Consider the following 18,316-nt stretch of genomic DNA (forward strand, 5'->3'; position numbering starts at 1 on the left):
TTATATTTTTGCTTGGAAAATTCATTTGTTCAAGTCCAAAGAGTAGCTGCTGTGATAGATTGCAAAGATATGATTATGACAAATAGTAAATTACTTATAATAAACTCTAATATTAAGTATATTTTAATAGTGTTTACAGCATAAAAAGAAAGGTGGCAACCCGATAAAACCCTTTAAAAGCCTCTAATGCATGGTATGTCCCTTAGTAGCCGGGAAATACCCTATCGCTTCTTTACTATTTTATTTTGATTACTAACTGATTTTACATAAACTATTTATATGTTTCAGATAACTGGGTCGAATCTGAATCTCAGGAACTAAACCAGAAGCTTCAAGCTGAAGAACAAGTCAAGAAGAACCTCATATAATTGTTTCTACAACGCCTAAGCTTGTAATAATTTTATCTACACAAAATTGCAAAAAACAGGCCAAGGAAGACTTATATTATATTTATATAGGACTTGACTAGAAACTATTTTACTCTGAAATGTAAAGAATTACTGCAACCGGATGAGTGATAACAAACTTAAAATACTCCCTGAAATTTTTTAAATGTCGTCTGTTAGCTACTCTAAGAAATTATTGTCTCAATATATTTAGCTTCTGATAAAACATTGTCATGACGAATATCTGTTGGATTATTGAGGCTCTTTCCCCACTAAGGAATATTTAATTAATGTCGTGATCAAATGTCCCATATTTTATAGCCAAAGATAATTATGTAGTCTATACTAAATGATAAATATTTTTTGTAAATATTTATCATCTTTGTCGGTTCTTCCAATTATAGATGTTAGCGTTGTAGAGTTGTCACAATAAATAAATAAATATATTGCCTCGATAAAAACGTTCGAGCGTTTGAATCTTGGCCAGAACCATTTCTTTAACTTAAATTTTCAATTCAGGCGCGGTTCAAGTTTTTCCCGGTAATGTTAAGAAAAAATATAAGAGTGTATTATTTGTTAACAAGCATTTTCAAGCATAAAATGGCAACTGTGGAGTAAATAGATAATTAAAACTATTTTAAAAGCCGAAATAACGTTTGGGGCGGTATTTAAAGATGATATTTGATCAGTATTATTGTCAAAGTACTGTAAATTCGTTTTCCTACCTTTTGTGTTAATATATTATTATAATTTGTATGTGTTTAAGATAAAATATGCACATTTACCAGTGTTCTAGTCCCATATTACAAGGTTTACTAGTTTACAAACTTGATGGGCGATGGCTTTATATCTAATATCTGGGAGCTTAATGTTTATTATTTAATTTATTTGTTATTATTTTGTTTATGTTACAAAATGAATGTTTCTAAGCACCAGTGGTAAACGCGTGGGCGTAGAATAGACAGGGCATGGGTTCGTTTTCTGCAAGAGGTTAAAAATGTCTCGATCAGATTATTGATCTGTTACATAGTCGTGAAATGCCTGTGATTTTAAAAAACAAATAGGGACTTCAATTATACTGGTTTTGTCACAGGAAAAAACAAATATATCTGAATATTTTTTCTCACTCGCGCTTATTAAAAATCTTCCATAACCAATTCATTTCTATACCTCGTTGCCCTTCCGTTAATAGAGCTATAATCAGGCCTATATAGATAATATCTATCTATTGTTAATTAATATTAATATTGTATTAATTAATTAAATATTAATATTAATTATAAAATTATATTAGTATTATAAATATCGTTTAGTACTTAAGTTTATTGTGATCAGCTCATTAATTCATGGAGCCAAATATTTTATACCAAATGTATAGTGCCAAAGTATTCATAGTTCGTGCTTCAAACGGCCTAGAACAAATTAGAAAATTATTTTAATTAAATATTAAATACATTAAAAGGGAAAACGCACATAGTGAATTATCGGTCAATTGGTTTTCGGTTATAACAGTGGTATAGACTGAATTGTTTGATATTCTAGTTATGATAAGTAAAAGTGTTCCAATCAATTAGTCGGAATAGATAGAAATACTACGTAAGTCGGACTTTTCGGAAATATTATTTTTTCAGATAAAAGTAATATTATTTGTATTACTTATTTTCAATATTGGTTTCTAATATCTATGTTTTTAAATGTTTGGTCTAATTTATTACTTGATTAATGAATAATAAAAATGATAGTCTGTAATGAAAAATGATTTTGTTTTGGAGCCTGTGCAAAATGCGAAGTTGTGTTTTTATAATCTTTAGCGCCAATCACAATGCCATGCAAAAGTTGTAAAGATTCCTAGTATTAATAATTCGGCTGATAATAATTTCTACAAAATTTAAGTAAACATATTCTCGTGATCATAATTATTAGCAACGCATTATTACAGAAAACTCTTACTTCAAATAAATTGGGCTGATCAAAAATACATATTATAAGTAAGTAATTCAAAATGTGATTTTATTATTCGCACAATAATTATTATCATTTAAATTGAGGCTCACAGTCTTTAAAATACTAAATACTATTTATTATCGCCTATGGCTCAAAGAATATTAAATTTACTTTACGATATCTATTCATATCCGCAAATCTAATAATAAAATTATATTATTATATGTATATCGTAAATTTAAAAAATGTTACGTGTTAGAAAAATAAAATTGGTCAATGTGATTTATGCTGTATCTAAAATCTAAAAAAATGTTTTAAATTTTATAGCCAGAGGCAATATCAAAATTTTAAATTTATCGTTACTGTAACGAATTTTCAGATTTCTTCCTCTATTTATTAGATTATTTTCAAACATATTAGACAATGTATAGATCATCTTACACGAGGGACTGACAGAGGTTTTTTTAAAAGCTGTTCATTTTTTGCCCGTGAAATTGTGCATCGAAGCATTTTCAGTGTGCAACTACACTAAGAATATAGGATACCTATAGGCCAATTCTGCAAAATGAAAACTGGAAATGAAAAGCGAGTTTTTCAGCTATGTTATATACTCTAGTCCAGAAATGTTAGTATATGACTATATATATTATATTAGCCTGTTATGTATGTTACCAACATGCATAGTGAATTCCATAGTTTTTAGTCAAAATACGCATGTTACGTTTTCATAAATGTGCAATTAAGCGGTTAGATATTTTATTTTGTAAATGCTGTAAATATTTAGAAAAGGTCTGTAAATAAACGAATAGAGGACAGGTTAACATACGTATTTGTAATCGATAATGTATTTTGTGCGTCGATAGAAACCAAATATTAGAATAAGGGGTGTACGTGTAATGGAACAGTATTAGTAAGGGTAAATAAGGGATTTTAACGTGTGTAGTTACGTACATGCCGTAGCTACTAGGAAAGGCGTCCGTCCATCTGTTCGTTCTTCAACACGGCTTCTTCCCAGCACTTGAATCTCGATGTTTGATAAGACTGAGCTTGTTGAATTGAAGCCTGTAGCTACGGTAATGCTCGACTTGTAAGCAAAAAGCGCCACGATGCGGACTATCTAGGTACTAACGGACAGAAAATTAAAAAGAAATACAGTTGTGGCGCTAATTTTTTAAATAAATATCCTCTTAAGTTTTGAGGTCTCCTAACCAAATTTATTTCTGTACTGTTGATTTTTAGTTTTTGTTAAAATTTTGTTAACATGTAACGGGTTTTTCATACAGTAATTGTAAGTATTTGTTGTTATATATTGTATCATAACGTCGCTATAACACACGTGTGTACATTAAAAAAATATGGTTAATAAATTAAAAGTAAAACGTTATGAAACATTATGCCATAACAATAAAAGTATTATTCTCTTTTTTAGTATGTACCTATATCGTATGATTTAAATATCTAATTCATTATAAACTTGTGATATTGTTTTGCTGCGTGGCAGTTTTAGTTAATAATATCTTTATAATTTTAAATAAAATAATATTTAATAGAAATACCTATGTAAATTGTTTCCAGTATACTAGTGTCATATTTTCAACACAATCCGTTGAATCGTTGTTATATTTTAGTTCAAATAAATCGTATCAATGTTAAACATACATTGCAATGATATATCATATATTGTATTAGTAAGATGTATGCGCTGTTGAGATGTTTACAGCTATCGAAGTTGTTAATATTAATAATACGGTAATAGAATTTCTATAAATGTGGAATATATGAGCATTAAAGTTTCAGACCAAAACCAAATAATACACACTTCGGTAAGTATACACCATAGAAATCTAAATAACAAGACACTAGAAGTCGTAAGCGCGCGTGACATTGTCGCCGCTCAGGTGGTAACCATACCACAAGTGCGTTCGTCGCTGTTCAGTTGCTCTAGAGACGTGCGTGTGTAAACATGGTGTGTTTCAGCATTTCCCATTGCGGAAATACTTCCACAAGTTGTAATTATACTAACAAACGAAATAACATTTCATCGGTAAATATTTTTTTTTAGAAATAATGCCGAAACACAGCCGACCATTCTTATTATCACGTTTAACACAAATTTCAACCTGATTTCTATGAGTTTATGTTCAAAGTTATATCTATTGAAAATTGACAATCTCTGTTGTAGAAAAGCCGAAAGAAACAAAACGTCTCATATACTTAGGGGTGTTATTCTAAAATAAACCGTAAATTCGTGCGTTAGGATACATATTCAAAAGCTTAATTTAATATTTATGTTAGTTTTCACTAAGTTCAAGCTGTCCAATAAAAGGCATAGTTTACTTGTGTGTACTGTTTAGCTATCGGTTTAAATGTGTTGATTTTGGCGACAGCGGTTTTCATACGAATTATGGTGTCCCTTCGTCCAGCATACTCACCATGGAATCCTGATATTTCATGAATGTCAAAAAACTGTTCTGAAATAGTGCTAAATAGTGCCCAAAGGAAAAAAATAGTGCTCTTGTACTTGCGAAGTTATAGCCATAGTTCGATGAGTATGCTGGACGAAGGTTTCGCCCAGCATACTCACCTCCGTCCGGAGAATCTGTATACGCTTCAAACATAATTCATACTTCAAAAAATAGTTCCCAAATAGTGCCAAACGGTGCCCAAAAAGAAAAAACAGTGCTCGAATAACTTCGGAGTTACAGGCTTCGTTCAGTGAGTTGCTGGGCGTAGGTTCTACGCCCAGCATACTCACCTCAGTGCGCGAATATCGAACGAGCTATAGGTACAATTTACGTCTCAAAAAATTGTGCTTGAAATAGTGCCCAATATCAGTCCAATTTTTGCTTGACTTTTGACCTAGAAAACCATTAAATTTGATTGTAAACTTCTACATACATTACATTGAGTACAGTCGAATACAATATTATTAACTTTCTTTCTAACAATTTTTGTCTTGTGTAAATTATTAATTGTCTATGTAAGGGAGTATTTACTTTAGAATCGCAATATTATTAATTACACATTATTTTAATACTTAATACTTTATAATAATATGATTAAGCCTTCGCGCGTCGCATGGGACCCCGGTAGCTAGGAACAATGATTTTATATATTTTGTCTAGATCACGGCGCTTGAAGGATTAAGATATCAAATGAAGTAAATCATGCATGAAAAATAAAGTTGCTGTTATTAATGCTTACATTACAACTGACAAAATTATTCAAAATAATCATTTTCCGGATCAAGGACGGTACCACAACGTTTACGGAATTGACCTGTATTCCTCATGTGATAAAGTTCAATATAGTGTGGCAGTAATGGATGCACGTACGGTCAATAGGTATGGGGCTTACGACGCGCGGCGCCCGCGACGCAAATGAATATGTTTATGTTTAAATACTAGATGGCGCTGCCCTAACATCTTACGATTATTAGACAAGACTGATCTGTATTTTGAAGGTGATAAGGGTCCATTTTGTGTCACAAAGCAATCGAAACGAACAAGCGCTTCTCAGTTTCTTTGTTTGTTTACTTCGTCGCACATCATTATAATAACGCCGGCTTTTGAGTTTGACTACATAGTGGGTTGCAAAACCAAACAATGTGTTGGTGATGTCATTATTTACCTATATAAAATTGTGTATCTAGTACGTAATCAATATAGGAGCTGCACCCAAATCAGTAAGTATATTTCAATTTATAATAGTGGCATTCAACTAAATTGATTTTACACTCATTCATTAATTGCACTGTAAAACTAGGTAGCAAGCGAGTTGTTTTTTACAAAAACACGTTCATTTTTTCGTTGAATATGACACTGTACACTTAAAATTAAGGACATGCTTAAGAAGTTTTAAAAATGGGTACCTACTTAGTTACTTTTTTAAAGGTTTGATGTAGGTAGGTACACACATAATAACGTAATGTAACTTGTTTGTTTATCTAATTGGATCTCAAATACCTATTTATATACCTACTTCTGCGGAGGCCTGGTTTTATCCTCCAATTCTACTGGAAATGAAACACTGTCTTATTTGCTAGGATATAATTTACTTTTCTTCAATTTTTTTATTACAAGCTTGTCCTCGTTACCCGTCAGGATCTGTTCTCGTCTTAAGAGGCCTACACCACCGAAACTAGCGCCGCCGAACATTTTATTTTTTTACTCCTTAACCAGATCAAATTTAAAAAATCTAGCTCGGTACTTTGCTAGTATATTACTTGTAGTATTTTTGGTATTACTTTTCACTATTCTAACTGTTCATTATTCTAGAGAACTTTTGATTACCGCCAAAAGTGGCCACTTTTGGCGGTAATCAAAAGTTCTCCTAATTTACCATTCGGTAAATAATGAAAAGTAATACCAAAAATACTACAAGTAATATACTAGCAAAGTACCGAGCTAGATTTTTTAAATTTGATCTGGTTTAGGAGTAAAAAAATAAAATGTTGGGGGGGCGCTAGTTTCGGTGGTGTAGTCGCCTTAAGTTCACGTTAGTTACATTTCAATATCGAAATAGGTAGAATCAGTCAGCGCGAGCGTCGGTAGTAAGTATAAACGTAACTATAGAATTAACACAGATGTATTTTTTAGATAATATGACGTGAAGTGAAGACTATTACCGATTGTCATCCGGATTTTTCAAGATATTAATTTTATTGGCTGCAAATGACTGTTTTTATTAAGACAAACACACAATGCAATGAAGTAATAGACTTCATTTACGCTTAAAGTTTCATTCATTTATTATTATTTATAAAATATATGACGGAAGAAGAGGCCCAAGGCCATTTTTTAAAAAGAGTGACGTCAGCAATTCTGACGTCACCATCATCAGGGCAGGCGCTCATACTCGAAGTGGAACGCCTGTAGGTATTTTTACTGCCCTTTTATTCCACGTCGTAATTACAGAGAGAGCTCCGAACGCTCCAACGGCCGGCGCGTGAATGTGCTCTGTGCCGTCGGACGCTCGTATTTAAATTAAACCATGACTCACAAGAATTAGTTTGAGAGTGTTGCCACTCTAATTTTTGCAATGAATTTTTATCATTTTTAACAAACATTAATTATTTCGTTAATTTAACCACTTATTTAAAAAGATTTAAGTAAACTTTAGCTAGTTATAATTATTTAGTAGTTTGACGGTAGTCGTTTATTGTCGTTGCGCCGACACGGCCATACTGACAGGCGGTGCGCGCTCTGCACCAGCCTCGTTGTAAAAGTCTGTAACAATGTCAAGTTATAATCTTGGAATGTTTTTTGTCGGTTCTCGGAGAGTCTCGAAGGTTCTCGTAGATTTCTCGGAGGTTCTCGTAGATTTCTCGGAGGTTCTCGTAGATTTCTCGGAGGTTGGTTCTCATAGATTTCTCGGAGGGTCTCGTAGATTCTCGTAGGTTCTCGAAGGTTCTCGTAGATTCTCGGAGGTTCTCGAAGGTTCTCGTAGATTTTAACTGTTTTATTAAGAAATCAGTTTTTTGTACTCACATTATTTAATCTAAGAAGCTAATCATGTTCTGACATGAAATAATGACAACTATTCATCCACAAAATACTAAACCAAAGTTACGTCTAACACGGCCATATTGACAATCGTACGTCCTCGTACGCCTTTTCTCGTATTACAACACTACGGTAGTTCATCTCGGGATTTCAAAAACACACTGCCTCGGCCACACTGACCTTACATAACACTAAACACTCCACATGACAGAAGCAGTCCGTTCGCGTATCATGCGACCAACACCTACTCTTTGTGACATAGGCAGATTCTCGAAGGTTCTCGTAGATTTCTCGGAGGTTCTCGTAGATTTCTCGGAGGTTCTCGTAGATTTATGCTTATCACAAAGAGAGGCGCAGATAGCACGCACAATTCCTTCGATGAACCACACTCCCGTTACAATAATCCACGTAACAAACTTTTACTTTACACAACGCACGAGAAAAACACAAACGCCAGTATGCCGTTACAAAACTACGTAAACGTTTAAAATTTAAAAAGAGTGAGCTTGAATTCTATCCCACTTCTGATGACGGAAGAAGAGGCCCAAGGCCATTTTTTAAAAAGAGTGACGTCAGCAATTCTGACGTCACCATCATCAGGGCAGGCGCTCATACTCGAAGTGGAACGCCTGTAGGTATTTTTACTGCCCTTTTATTCCACGTCGTAATTACAGAGAGAGCTCCGAACGCTCCAACGGCCGGCGCGTGAATGTGCTCTGTGCCGTCGGACGCTCGTATTTAAATTAAACCATGACTCACAAGAATTAGTTTGAGAGTGTTGCCACTCTAATTTTTGCAATGAATTTTTATCATTTTTAACAAACATTAATTATTTCGTTAATTTAACCACTTATTTAAAAAGATTTAAGTAAACTTTAGCTAGTTATAATTATTTAGTAGTTTGACGGTAGTCGTTTATTGTCGTTGCGCCGACATATATAATAATGCATTTAATCGAAAGTTTTTGACATGTGAGAAAATACCATAATTATTTCCAATAACATGAAGTCTACAATTAGAAAGTTTAATATTTTTGTCCAAAAACATGTGTCGACGACTGTACCCCATTTTACGTTAGTATGTAGAAGTTTACATTAAAATTTAATGGTTTTCTAAGTCAAAAGTCAAGCAAAAATTGGACTGATATTGGGCACTATTTCAAGTACAATTTTTTGAGACGTAAATTATACCTATAGCTCGTTCGATATTCGCGCACTGAGGTGAGTATGCTGGGCGTAGAACCTACGCCCAGCATACTCACTGAACGAAGCCTATAACTCCGAAGTTATTCGAGCACTGTTTTTTCTTTTTGGGCACCGTTTGGCACTATTTGGGAACTATTTTTTGAAGTATGAATTATGTTTGAAGCGTATACAGATTCTCCGGACGGAGGTGAGTATGCTGGGCGAAACCTTCGTCCAGCATACTCATCGAACTATGGCTATAACTTCGCAAGTACAAGAGCACTATTTTTTTCCTTTGGGCACTATTTAGCACTATTTCAGAACAGTTTTTTGACATTCATAAAATATCAGGATTCCATGGTGAGTATGCTGGACGAAGGGACACGAATTATGACATTATAGCACCTCTATGTGTCTTGTTATTTAGATTTCTATGGTATACACACTTCACTTATTAAAAAAAATATTGTCTGTGAAATAATTTTGAACTATTGTTTTTATTGATCAAAGAATCTGAAGATGGACTACCCATGCAAATACGGCCGTACCTATTGTGAATTTACTAAAAATTTATTATAGACTAGCTTTCCGCCCGCGGCTTCGCCCGCGTTTTCAAAGAAAAACCCGTTCCCGTAGGATTTCCGGGATAAAACCTATCCTATGTCCTTTCTCGGGTATCAAAATAACTCTATACCAAATTTCATGCAAATTGGTTCAGTAGTTAAGGCGTGATTGAGTAACAGACAGACAGAGTTAATTTCGCATTTATAATATTAGTATGGATGGGATGGTCGATGTTTTCAAATGTCAACTAGGTACACGATTATGGGCATTAATATTCGGTAACGCATTACGTATATGGCCTCAGGCCTGTACGGTTTGTGGCACGGACATACAGACAAGGCTGCTCTTCAGATCGGATTCCAGAAATAGCGACGTTGCGTAAAAATGTTTCCAATATATTGTATGACGTATAATATTCACTGGTCTATGTCGTTCAGAAACCCGGATTTGTCTCAATATTTTTGTGGAAATTCGTTAATAAATACACATTCCAAAATATTTTCGACTTAGCCATACTGCCTAATTAAGCATAAAAGGATGTTGTGAGTAGTAGATAATTTAAATAGTGTAAGATATTTAACTATCTATTAACGCATTTCTAATAAAAGTTTGTAAACATCCACATAAAAAAGACCGTCAACTTAAAAATAAAAGAAATCATTGTAAGTAGCGATTTTGAAGTACTTGTGAATTTATAAATGGACTTATTCCATTGAATTTGTAACTTTCAGAAAGTTTAGATTGACGTTAAAATTTTTACCATCTTGACCAATAAATAGAGTTTTTCAGATATACACAATGCCACGTTGTCGTCATCTCGGCAACAGATCAGTATATTGCATTATTGTTGAAATACATCTCTCATTTTGATGGATGCGTTAAATTTTATTTATCCCCATAAATATATGGGCACTAATTGATACATGTAATTAAAGCTATTGTTAAATTTCACTCATTAAAAAAATCATATTTGCAACGAATATGTAGGTAGATACAGAGAGAAGGTCAATAATTGCAAAGTTGACGCTAAGTGTGTAGGAGAGCGCTGAGTGGATGCCGGGACGACTGATGCGTGTTAGACAGGGATACATTTTGTCAAAATTTAAAGTATTTCCATAGTTTTCATACCATAGGTATAATTAATAATATATGTTTACATTATATATTTAATTCATAGTGGGCAAAAAATGCCGTGTAAATTAAAATGCCTGTAGGTCGAAAAAAAGTATTAAATTTTGTGAAAAATTTCAGAATTACTATTGTGAATATTTATCTTATTTGCTTTAGCTACTTAAGTATAAACAGATATACCTATTATGTAATAAAATAAGGTACACGGGACTTAATGTGACCATTATAGTGAATGTTGAAAACAATTTACTGTATTTGTTATGTTTGTTTAGTAGTGATGCGTGATCATTAAACGGACTCGATATTATGTTTTATGTTATACTTTCTGTAAGCAGATAGAGCATTTTAAATAAAGATACCATTCTAACACGATGTTTTATTTACTGGCTTCCCACTGCTCCATAAAAATATGCAATAATATCACATTGTAATACTGTGATATCTTATAGCTACCACACATAATCATCGTAAGCCTTATATTTTACCTTATATTTTATACCTAGTACCAACTAAGGGGCCGGTGACCACTTGTAAGCGATCAGGGGATATTAACCATTAGGAGTGGTCACGTGTAGCTTAAATTATGTCACATGTCTCGAACATTTTGATAGATACATAACTAGGGTACTCCGATTTACTCGAAATGTTTTCTTTCACTGGTTGAAACAGTAGTGATGAATGACGTGAAGTAGATGAAGTACATGAATTATTGAAAAAGATTAAAAATTTTAGACACATTTTTTTGAATTGTAAAGTCCGAGTCACTAACGCACCACTAGATACAGCCATACAGCTCACAACCTTAGATTATATGGAAAACCATTGAATAGGTAACTAAAATTTATTTGAGGTTCATAGGTACCTAGGTAACTAGTTACATAACACTTACGAATATCAAATATACCATTGGAATCTACAGATACATTCGTTTGATATGATTTTAAATCATATTCCTAAGATACATAAATGTTACTAATATTCTTGATAATATAAAGTTAGTTAGCTAGGTCGATTGTTTGTTTGAACACACTATTCTCGGGAACAACTGGACCCAATTCAAAAGTTCACTGTTGCGTTGAAAATACGTAGACATTATATTTTTTTCAGACATTATTCAACTATTACTTAGTTACTACTTAAAATGTTACAACCATTGGTTACAACAATAAAAGTTAAGTATTAAAAAAAAATATATATATAAAAAATTTTGGAGTTTCGTTGCGTTCGCGTTTCTTGAATTATTGTTTTATGAATTCTACGCTACTATTTATTAGTCTATTACATAATACATAGTATCAAGTATGTTTACATTTCAAGTACCTACCTGTCTAATTAGGTCTTAGGTAATCCAGCGTTACGTAAACGAATATTCATCTTTACATTGGTCGGTAGGTACCAAGCTACTGTCCTCTAATAATAATTATCTACGAATTTACAAGGCCAGTATAAATTAGATTTTAGGAAATTACTCCTTATACATAGGTAGTTAGGTAACATTGTTATTAAAAATCTAATTAAATTTTTAAACATTATTTTTTATTCTTATTTCTTATTGTTTTTAAATTATTAACAACATTTAGGTATCTACTAATAACTTATTACTTTTTAATGTCCTGAATTTCATCTAAATAATTCCAAATGTTGTTTTTTAAACTTGTTAACAAACGTAACTCACAATTTCCAATGATCTGCATATTTTTTCTGAAATGCAGTAATAAATTGCATTAACAAGACTCCGTATATTTCCATATAGTTTCTTTTATAATCAATATACTTTGAAATAAAGTAATTTGATCTTAAAAATCAGTCAATAAATTAATAAATTAACAACAGAAACACGGCTATAATCTGTACTTTAATAAAAAAACTTAAATATGTGCACAAAACATAATACATAGGTAGTTACGCATCCACCCCAACCCTCTGTATTAGGTTGAGCAATAGCCTTCCGCTGGCCTCAGCAAGACCACCGGAAAGTTCTTGCAATTTAACATAAGCATTCCACATAATGGAAAACATTTGTTTCGCAATAAGGTATCGCTTGTATCATTGCATGTAATTCTGGCATTAACATTTGTGACTCCAAATCGTCCACTTGTTATAGTTAAGTAATTAAATAAGTTTAAGTTTAATTTTATTTTATTTCTTTTTTAAAAAAGTCAAATCGCTCCCGCAAAGTTTAACTGGCGCAGCCGGTAGGATAGCCACATAAGGTCTGCATGTCTAGAGGTCTTCAAAATTAGCCCTAGAACATTGCTATAAAGGCCGTGCTATCCTAAAAGAACCGAAAAATAAATTTGTTAAACGACCACGACGAGGACATGGGATCGACGATCGGTTGGTGAGTAAAACTTTTTGCCATCCTTTCTGATATATTCCTATATCCTTTTTACGAGAGTGTAATTTTGACTTTTAATTATTTTTTTTTACTGTTATTTTGGGATTGAACGTCTCTCATTATAACGGATCTGGTTTTAATATGAAATTCTATTAAATCAGTAATTAGTTATAACTTATACAATAAGGAATATCGTATTTAATTCTAAGAATTGTCTTGCATAAAACTCTGCACAGACTAATTAGCTATAGAGTGTAATTTAAATAAAAGTTTTACATAAGAAAAGTAAATGAATTTTTGCATAAAGAAATATTAATATTAATTGATTTAAATGATCTCAAAATTGATCGTAATTCAATTAATAATTTTTATATTTTATATGTGATTTTATACTATTTCAAGTTTTAATTTTTATAGTAATTGGTAACATATAATTTTTTTTTATTCTGCTATATTTTAATAATTTTTATTATATTGTGTTTTAATTGATTTCTGTGTGTGTGTGATTTTTATAATTCGAAATTATTGTAATTGGTTAAAGACTTCAGAACTTTAATTACTCTGTACTTATTTAACATGGAAAGCGTAAACGTAATAACAATTCCGAGTGATATGTTAAAGCTTATTCCTCTTTTTGGTGGAGACAAAAGAATTTTGAATTTATTCTTTCGAAAATGTGAATATATAATTAATAAATTTAGAGGGCATGAAGAACAGAATATTTACGTTTTACATGCCATAACTAGTAGATTAATAGGCGATGCCGCCGCGTTATTATCCGAGCGCGAAGACATTAATACTTGGCCCGCTTTAAAGGAATTACTAGAACAGCATTTTGGTGATCCGCGTAGTGAGGATTGCACAAAAATCTCTCTCGAGTCCTGTAAAATTAAATCCGGCGAAAGTTACCTTGAATTTTGTAATAGGATACAGAATATTCGATCATTATTAATATCGAAGGTAAATTTATCAGTAGATACGGAAATTAAACGCGCGAAAATTGCGATTTATAATCATACAGCCCTAAACGTTTTCTTGTATAATTTACCCGAAAGCATGGTGCGTATTGTAAGACTAAAATCACCTAGTACATTAGAACAGGCTTTAGAAATCGTTTTAGAAGAAGTTAATTTTCACGAGCAATACCAATCACGCAATCGTATCCACAATAATACAACGGTGCCGAAGCAAACGCCTAACGTTACGGTGCCCCAATTTTTACAAAATAATTCTCAACAAAGATTTAATTTTGGGATACCAAATGTACCTCAAAAATTTGGTTTTAAATTTACACCTCAACAACCACTTAATAATAACCCACAGTTCGGGTATAGGCCTTCATTCAATCAAAATCCACAATTTGGTTATAGGCCTCCTCAAACTCTTGGTATGAAGCCACAGAATTTCGGTCAAAGACCTCCTCAAAATAACCACTTTGAGACTACTGACGTTTCCATGAGGACGGCACCCCCTCGACCACAAAATATAACTCAGCCAGGTTTTAGAGTGAACGAAACCGACTTACTGTATAATGACAATTATTACTATGACTACAATCCTTACGACTATACGAATTACTATAGCTATAATCCTTACGACTATACGAATTACTATGGCTGTAATCCTTACGATACGAATTACGAATACGATGAGAATGAGATTTATACACCCACTGACGATACTCAAGACATTAATGTGCTTCCGTCTGATGAAAAAAATTTTCAAACGAAAGCCTCTACCAAGAAAAAATCATAGAATCAAATTGCGATCCAAATCTGAAATTGCCACACATTTATATTCCTGAAATTAATTCCAAATTTATGATTGATACTGGGAAGCAAAATTTAAACACGGACGCTTTATCTAAAATTAGGGTTAACGCTACGCATTCCGATAACGAAAACGAATCTATGGTTGTTAATATAGGCGATAGAGACAATAGGCCAAGAACGCGTAACGACTCTAGTACAATTACTATATCAGAACGCGATTCTAGTGAAACGATATCTATTCCCGACTCTGAAACGCTCTCGGCGCTGAGTTCTCCTAGAACATGTGACTACCCAGTCAGGTCACCATCTATAACGTCGAAATCTGATACAGTTCATTCAGCTAATATAGTAGAATCGTCCGGTATACCTATATTACATGAAGCAATAGACACAAAACCAAATCAAATTCTAGTATATACGTGGTTTAAGAACGAAATGCAAGTTCACGACCTTTCACGTGAAAAGCAAAAGGTTTTAGAAGTATTCTTGCCTACTAATAACCCGGATCTAGTAAAACAATTTTTAAAAGAGTATATTAAACCGAAAGTTAAGTATTTCATTTATTTCGAAGATGATGAACATCGCAAACAATTCACTAGCATTGTCATAGAATTATTTAGAAAGGATACAGTATTGCTATTTGAATGTACGGAGCGTGTAGTTTTTATAGAAGATGAGAAGGAACAAAAGGCTATTATAATAAAACACCATCAAGGCAAAACGTGTCACCGCGGTATTAAAGAGACTCTAGCAAGTATACGTAGAAATTATTTTTGGCACAATATGCAGGAAACTATTTCAGCCCTTATTAATGCTTGTGAAACGTGTTCTAAAATGAAGTATGATCGTAATCCATTTAAACCTATTTTACAATTAACTCAAACACAAGACGCGCCGTTCCAAGAAATATTTATTGATATTTTTCAGATAGAAGGAAATTATTACTTAACTATTATCGACGCATTTAGTAAGTTAGGTCAAGCCATTCCAATAGACAATAGATCAACGGCAGAGGTAGTACGTGCACTCATGAAGTATTTTTCGTTTTACGGCACCCCTAGAAAGATTAGTTCAGATCCCGGTAGTGAATTTAACAACGAGCTAATGAAAGAATTTTTGAATTTACATAAAATTGAGCTTCATATCGGCTCACCTAATAATCCTAATTCAATGGGATTAATTGAGCGTTTACATTCGACCATTAGTGAAATTTATAGATGTGCGAAATATGAAGAGAAATGCACGGATGCAGTATCAGTAATGATGTATTCAATTATTGCCTATAATAGTTCAATTCATTCAGTTACGGGCTTAACCCCTTTTGAAGTCGTATTTGGTCACACGGATTCAGGTAGCTTATTTAACGCTGATTTCGAGCAGCATTATATATGTCGTGGTCATATCGTAGATTTGATCATTTCATGATATGAGTGGCCATTTCACGAAATGGTTGCATATCGTGAAATGGCCAACATAGTTTGATCAGATCGTTAAATCGTCAACGTTTCACGATTTGGTCATCCACATTTGGCCAGATCGTATAAAATATAAAGAGTCCATAAAATATTAAAAAATTTCAGAATAACTATATTCTAAAAACTTGTTTAATGTCATGTCATGTCAATGCCAGAAGCGAATCGTTTTTGCAATAGAAAACAATTAGGTTAGGTTAGGTTACACTTTGATAAACAACGCACGAGCCGAGCGAGCAAAGCGAGCGTGCCGCGGCAACGGCCGGCGAGTGCCAGAAGCGGATCGCTTTTTAAAAAACAAACAATTATAATAATATAGTAGTAGTTTCTTATATTATTTTATTTAAGTCGCATTTTTTCTTAAATACATATAAGATATCCACATTTTCCATAGTACTCGTACCTCTTCGTCGTAAATTCTTTGCTATGACTTTCTTCATAATATTGTTATTAAACGAATTATGAAGTTTTTAACTGCGAATAATTTAATTTTCGCCAGCGGCCGCCATCTTATCACATAAACACAGAGCTTGCAGCGCCTCTACCAACGATTAATGTAACTATTTTACGATATGATCAAATAATTTTGGTCATTTCATGAAAAAACCGTGCGTTAATTGGCCATATCGTGAAACGATTTCTTATCATTGATCTGCCCAAACCACATCATGATGTGGCCAAACTAAATTGGCCATTTCACGATATGCGACCATTTCGTGAAATGGCCACTCATATCATGAAATGATCAAATCTACGATATGACCACGACATATACAGCAATTGGTTAAGGATCATGCCAAACGTCTAAAGGTTCTATATAAACATTTAGCAGAGAAAATGATCGAAACTAAGCAAAAAGTAAAGGATAGGAGAGGTGGAGAAGATGGGCAGGAAAAATTATATTTGCGAAAGACGTTAATAAGCGAAAAAGCAAGGATAAGCCGCGATTCCATAAAGCTAAGGTTATAGGACAAGGTTCAAGGAACGTTGTACCGATAGAGATTGGTAAAAGGAAGACTAAGGTCCCTATTATAAATGTAAAACGCCCTCCGCAGGTGGTGTTGGCTGATAGTGATGAGGTCCGCGCTGGCCCTTCGACTACAACCTCTTCTACATAACCCGGGAATTTATCCTGTGAAAGAAGGGCAAGCATATCTTCAAACAGACTATTGGACTATAATTAAGGTTTTAAATTTAGATAAGATTAATGATGACTTAAATTTTATTATTAGCAAATACAGTGAATTCGATAGTTTAATTAATAAGAATATTTCATACTTACACGATTTTCAAGTGGCAAAATATCACGCTGAATATATTCGTGACATAACGATTCAGAAATATGAACAGTTAGTCCCACACAAACGTGTCAAGAGAGGAATCCTCAATCCTCTAGGCTCCTTAATTAAAATTATAACCGGAAATTTAGACTATAGTGATGCAATGAGATACGATAAACTTACCGCTAAACTTGAAAACGATCAAACTATCATTAGAAATAAAATTACTTTAATATCTAAAATGCTCGATAGTTTTATCAATTCTACTGAAGTCTTAAATCAAAATTCTAATATATTAGATAAGCGTTTAAAAATTGTAGAATCTATGATTAAGGAGTTAGCATCTAAGGATAATCATTGGGTTTATACTACTTATGTTGTAAGTCTTTTAAATTTATTTGTAAGTAACTTTCGTACTATTTTTATAAAATTAGGAGAAATAGAGACTGCTCTAGCATTTAGTAAAGTATCCATACTACATCAAAGTATTATTAATTCCACTGAGTTGTTGCAACATTTAATTCTTATATCTCAAACTGAAAATTTAGTGTTTAAAGCGAGTGAGGCAAACTTAGTAAAACTAGAAGAAACTATTAATGTTAAATCGTATATTAAACAAAACCAGATTACGTTCATAATGGAGGTTCCAATTACAGATAATTATACTTATAACTATTACAAATTATACTCTTTACCTATGTACCGTGCATCCGATAGTAAAACCCTTTCCATTTTTCCTAA

General features: G+C 32.9%; 2 protein-coding genes across 4 annotated transcripts in view; both read left to right on the top strand.

The window, feature by feature from the left end:
- LOC123705367 overlaps positions 1 to 4,950 on the top strand; it is a 94,536-nt gene extending 89,586 nt beyond the window's left edge. For all 3 annotated transcript variants that reach the window (XM_045654110.1, XM_045654111.1, XM_045654112.1), the window contains one exon: positions 289 to 4,950. Coding sequence is in view for 2 of the 3 variants with exons in the window: in XM_045654111.1 (XP_045510067.1) it covers positions 289 to 321 (33 nt within the window). In the remaining variant the exon portion in view is untranslated. The remainder of the gene's footprint in view (positions 1 to 288) is intronic.
- Positions 4,951 to 13,546: 8,596 nt separating this feature from the next.
- Positions 13,547 to 14,898, top strand: LOC123705368. Its single transcript, XM_045654113.1, has 2 exons — positions 13,547 to 14,314; positions 14,375 to 14,898. Exons 1-2 carry the CDS (start codon positions 13,628 to 13,630, stop codon positions 14,804 to 14,806), a joined length of 1,119 nt encoding a protein of 372 aa, XP_045510069.1. The 5' UTR covers positions 13,547 to 13,627; the 3' UTR covers positions 14,807 to 14,898.
- The last annotated feature ends 3,418 nt before the right edge of the window (positions 14,899 to 18,316 follow it).

Source organism: Colias croceus, chromosome Z (assembly GCF_905220415.1).
Source record: "Colias croceus chromosome Z, ilColCroc2.1".
NCBI lineage: Eukaryota > Metazoa > Arthropoda > Insecta > Lepidoptera > Pieridae > Colias > Colias croceus.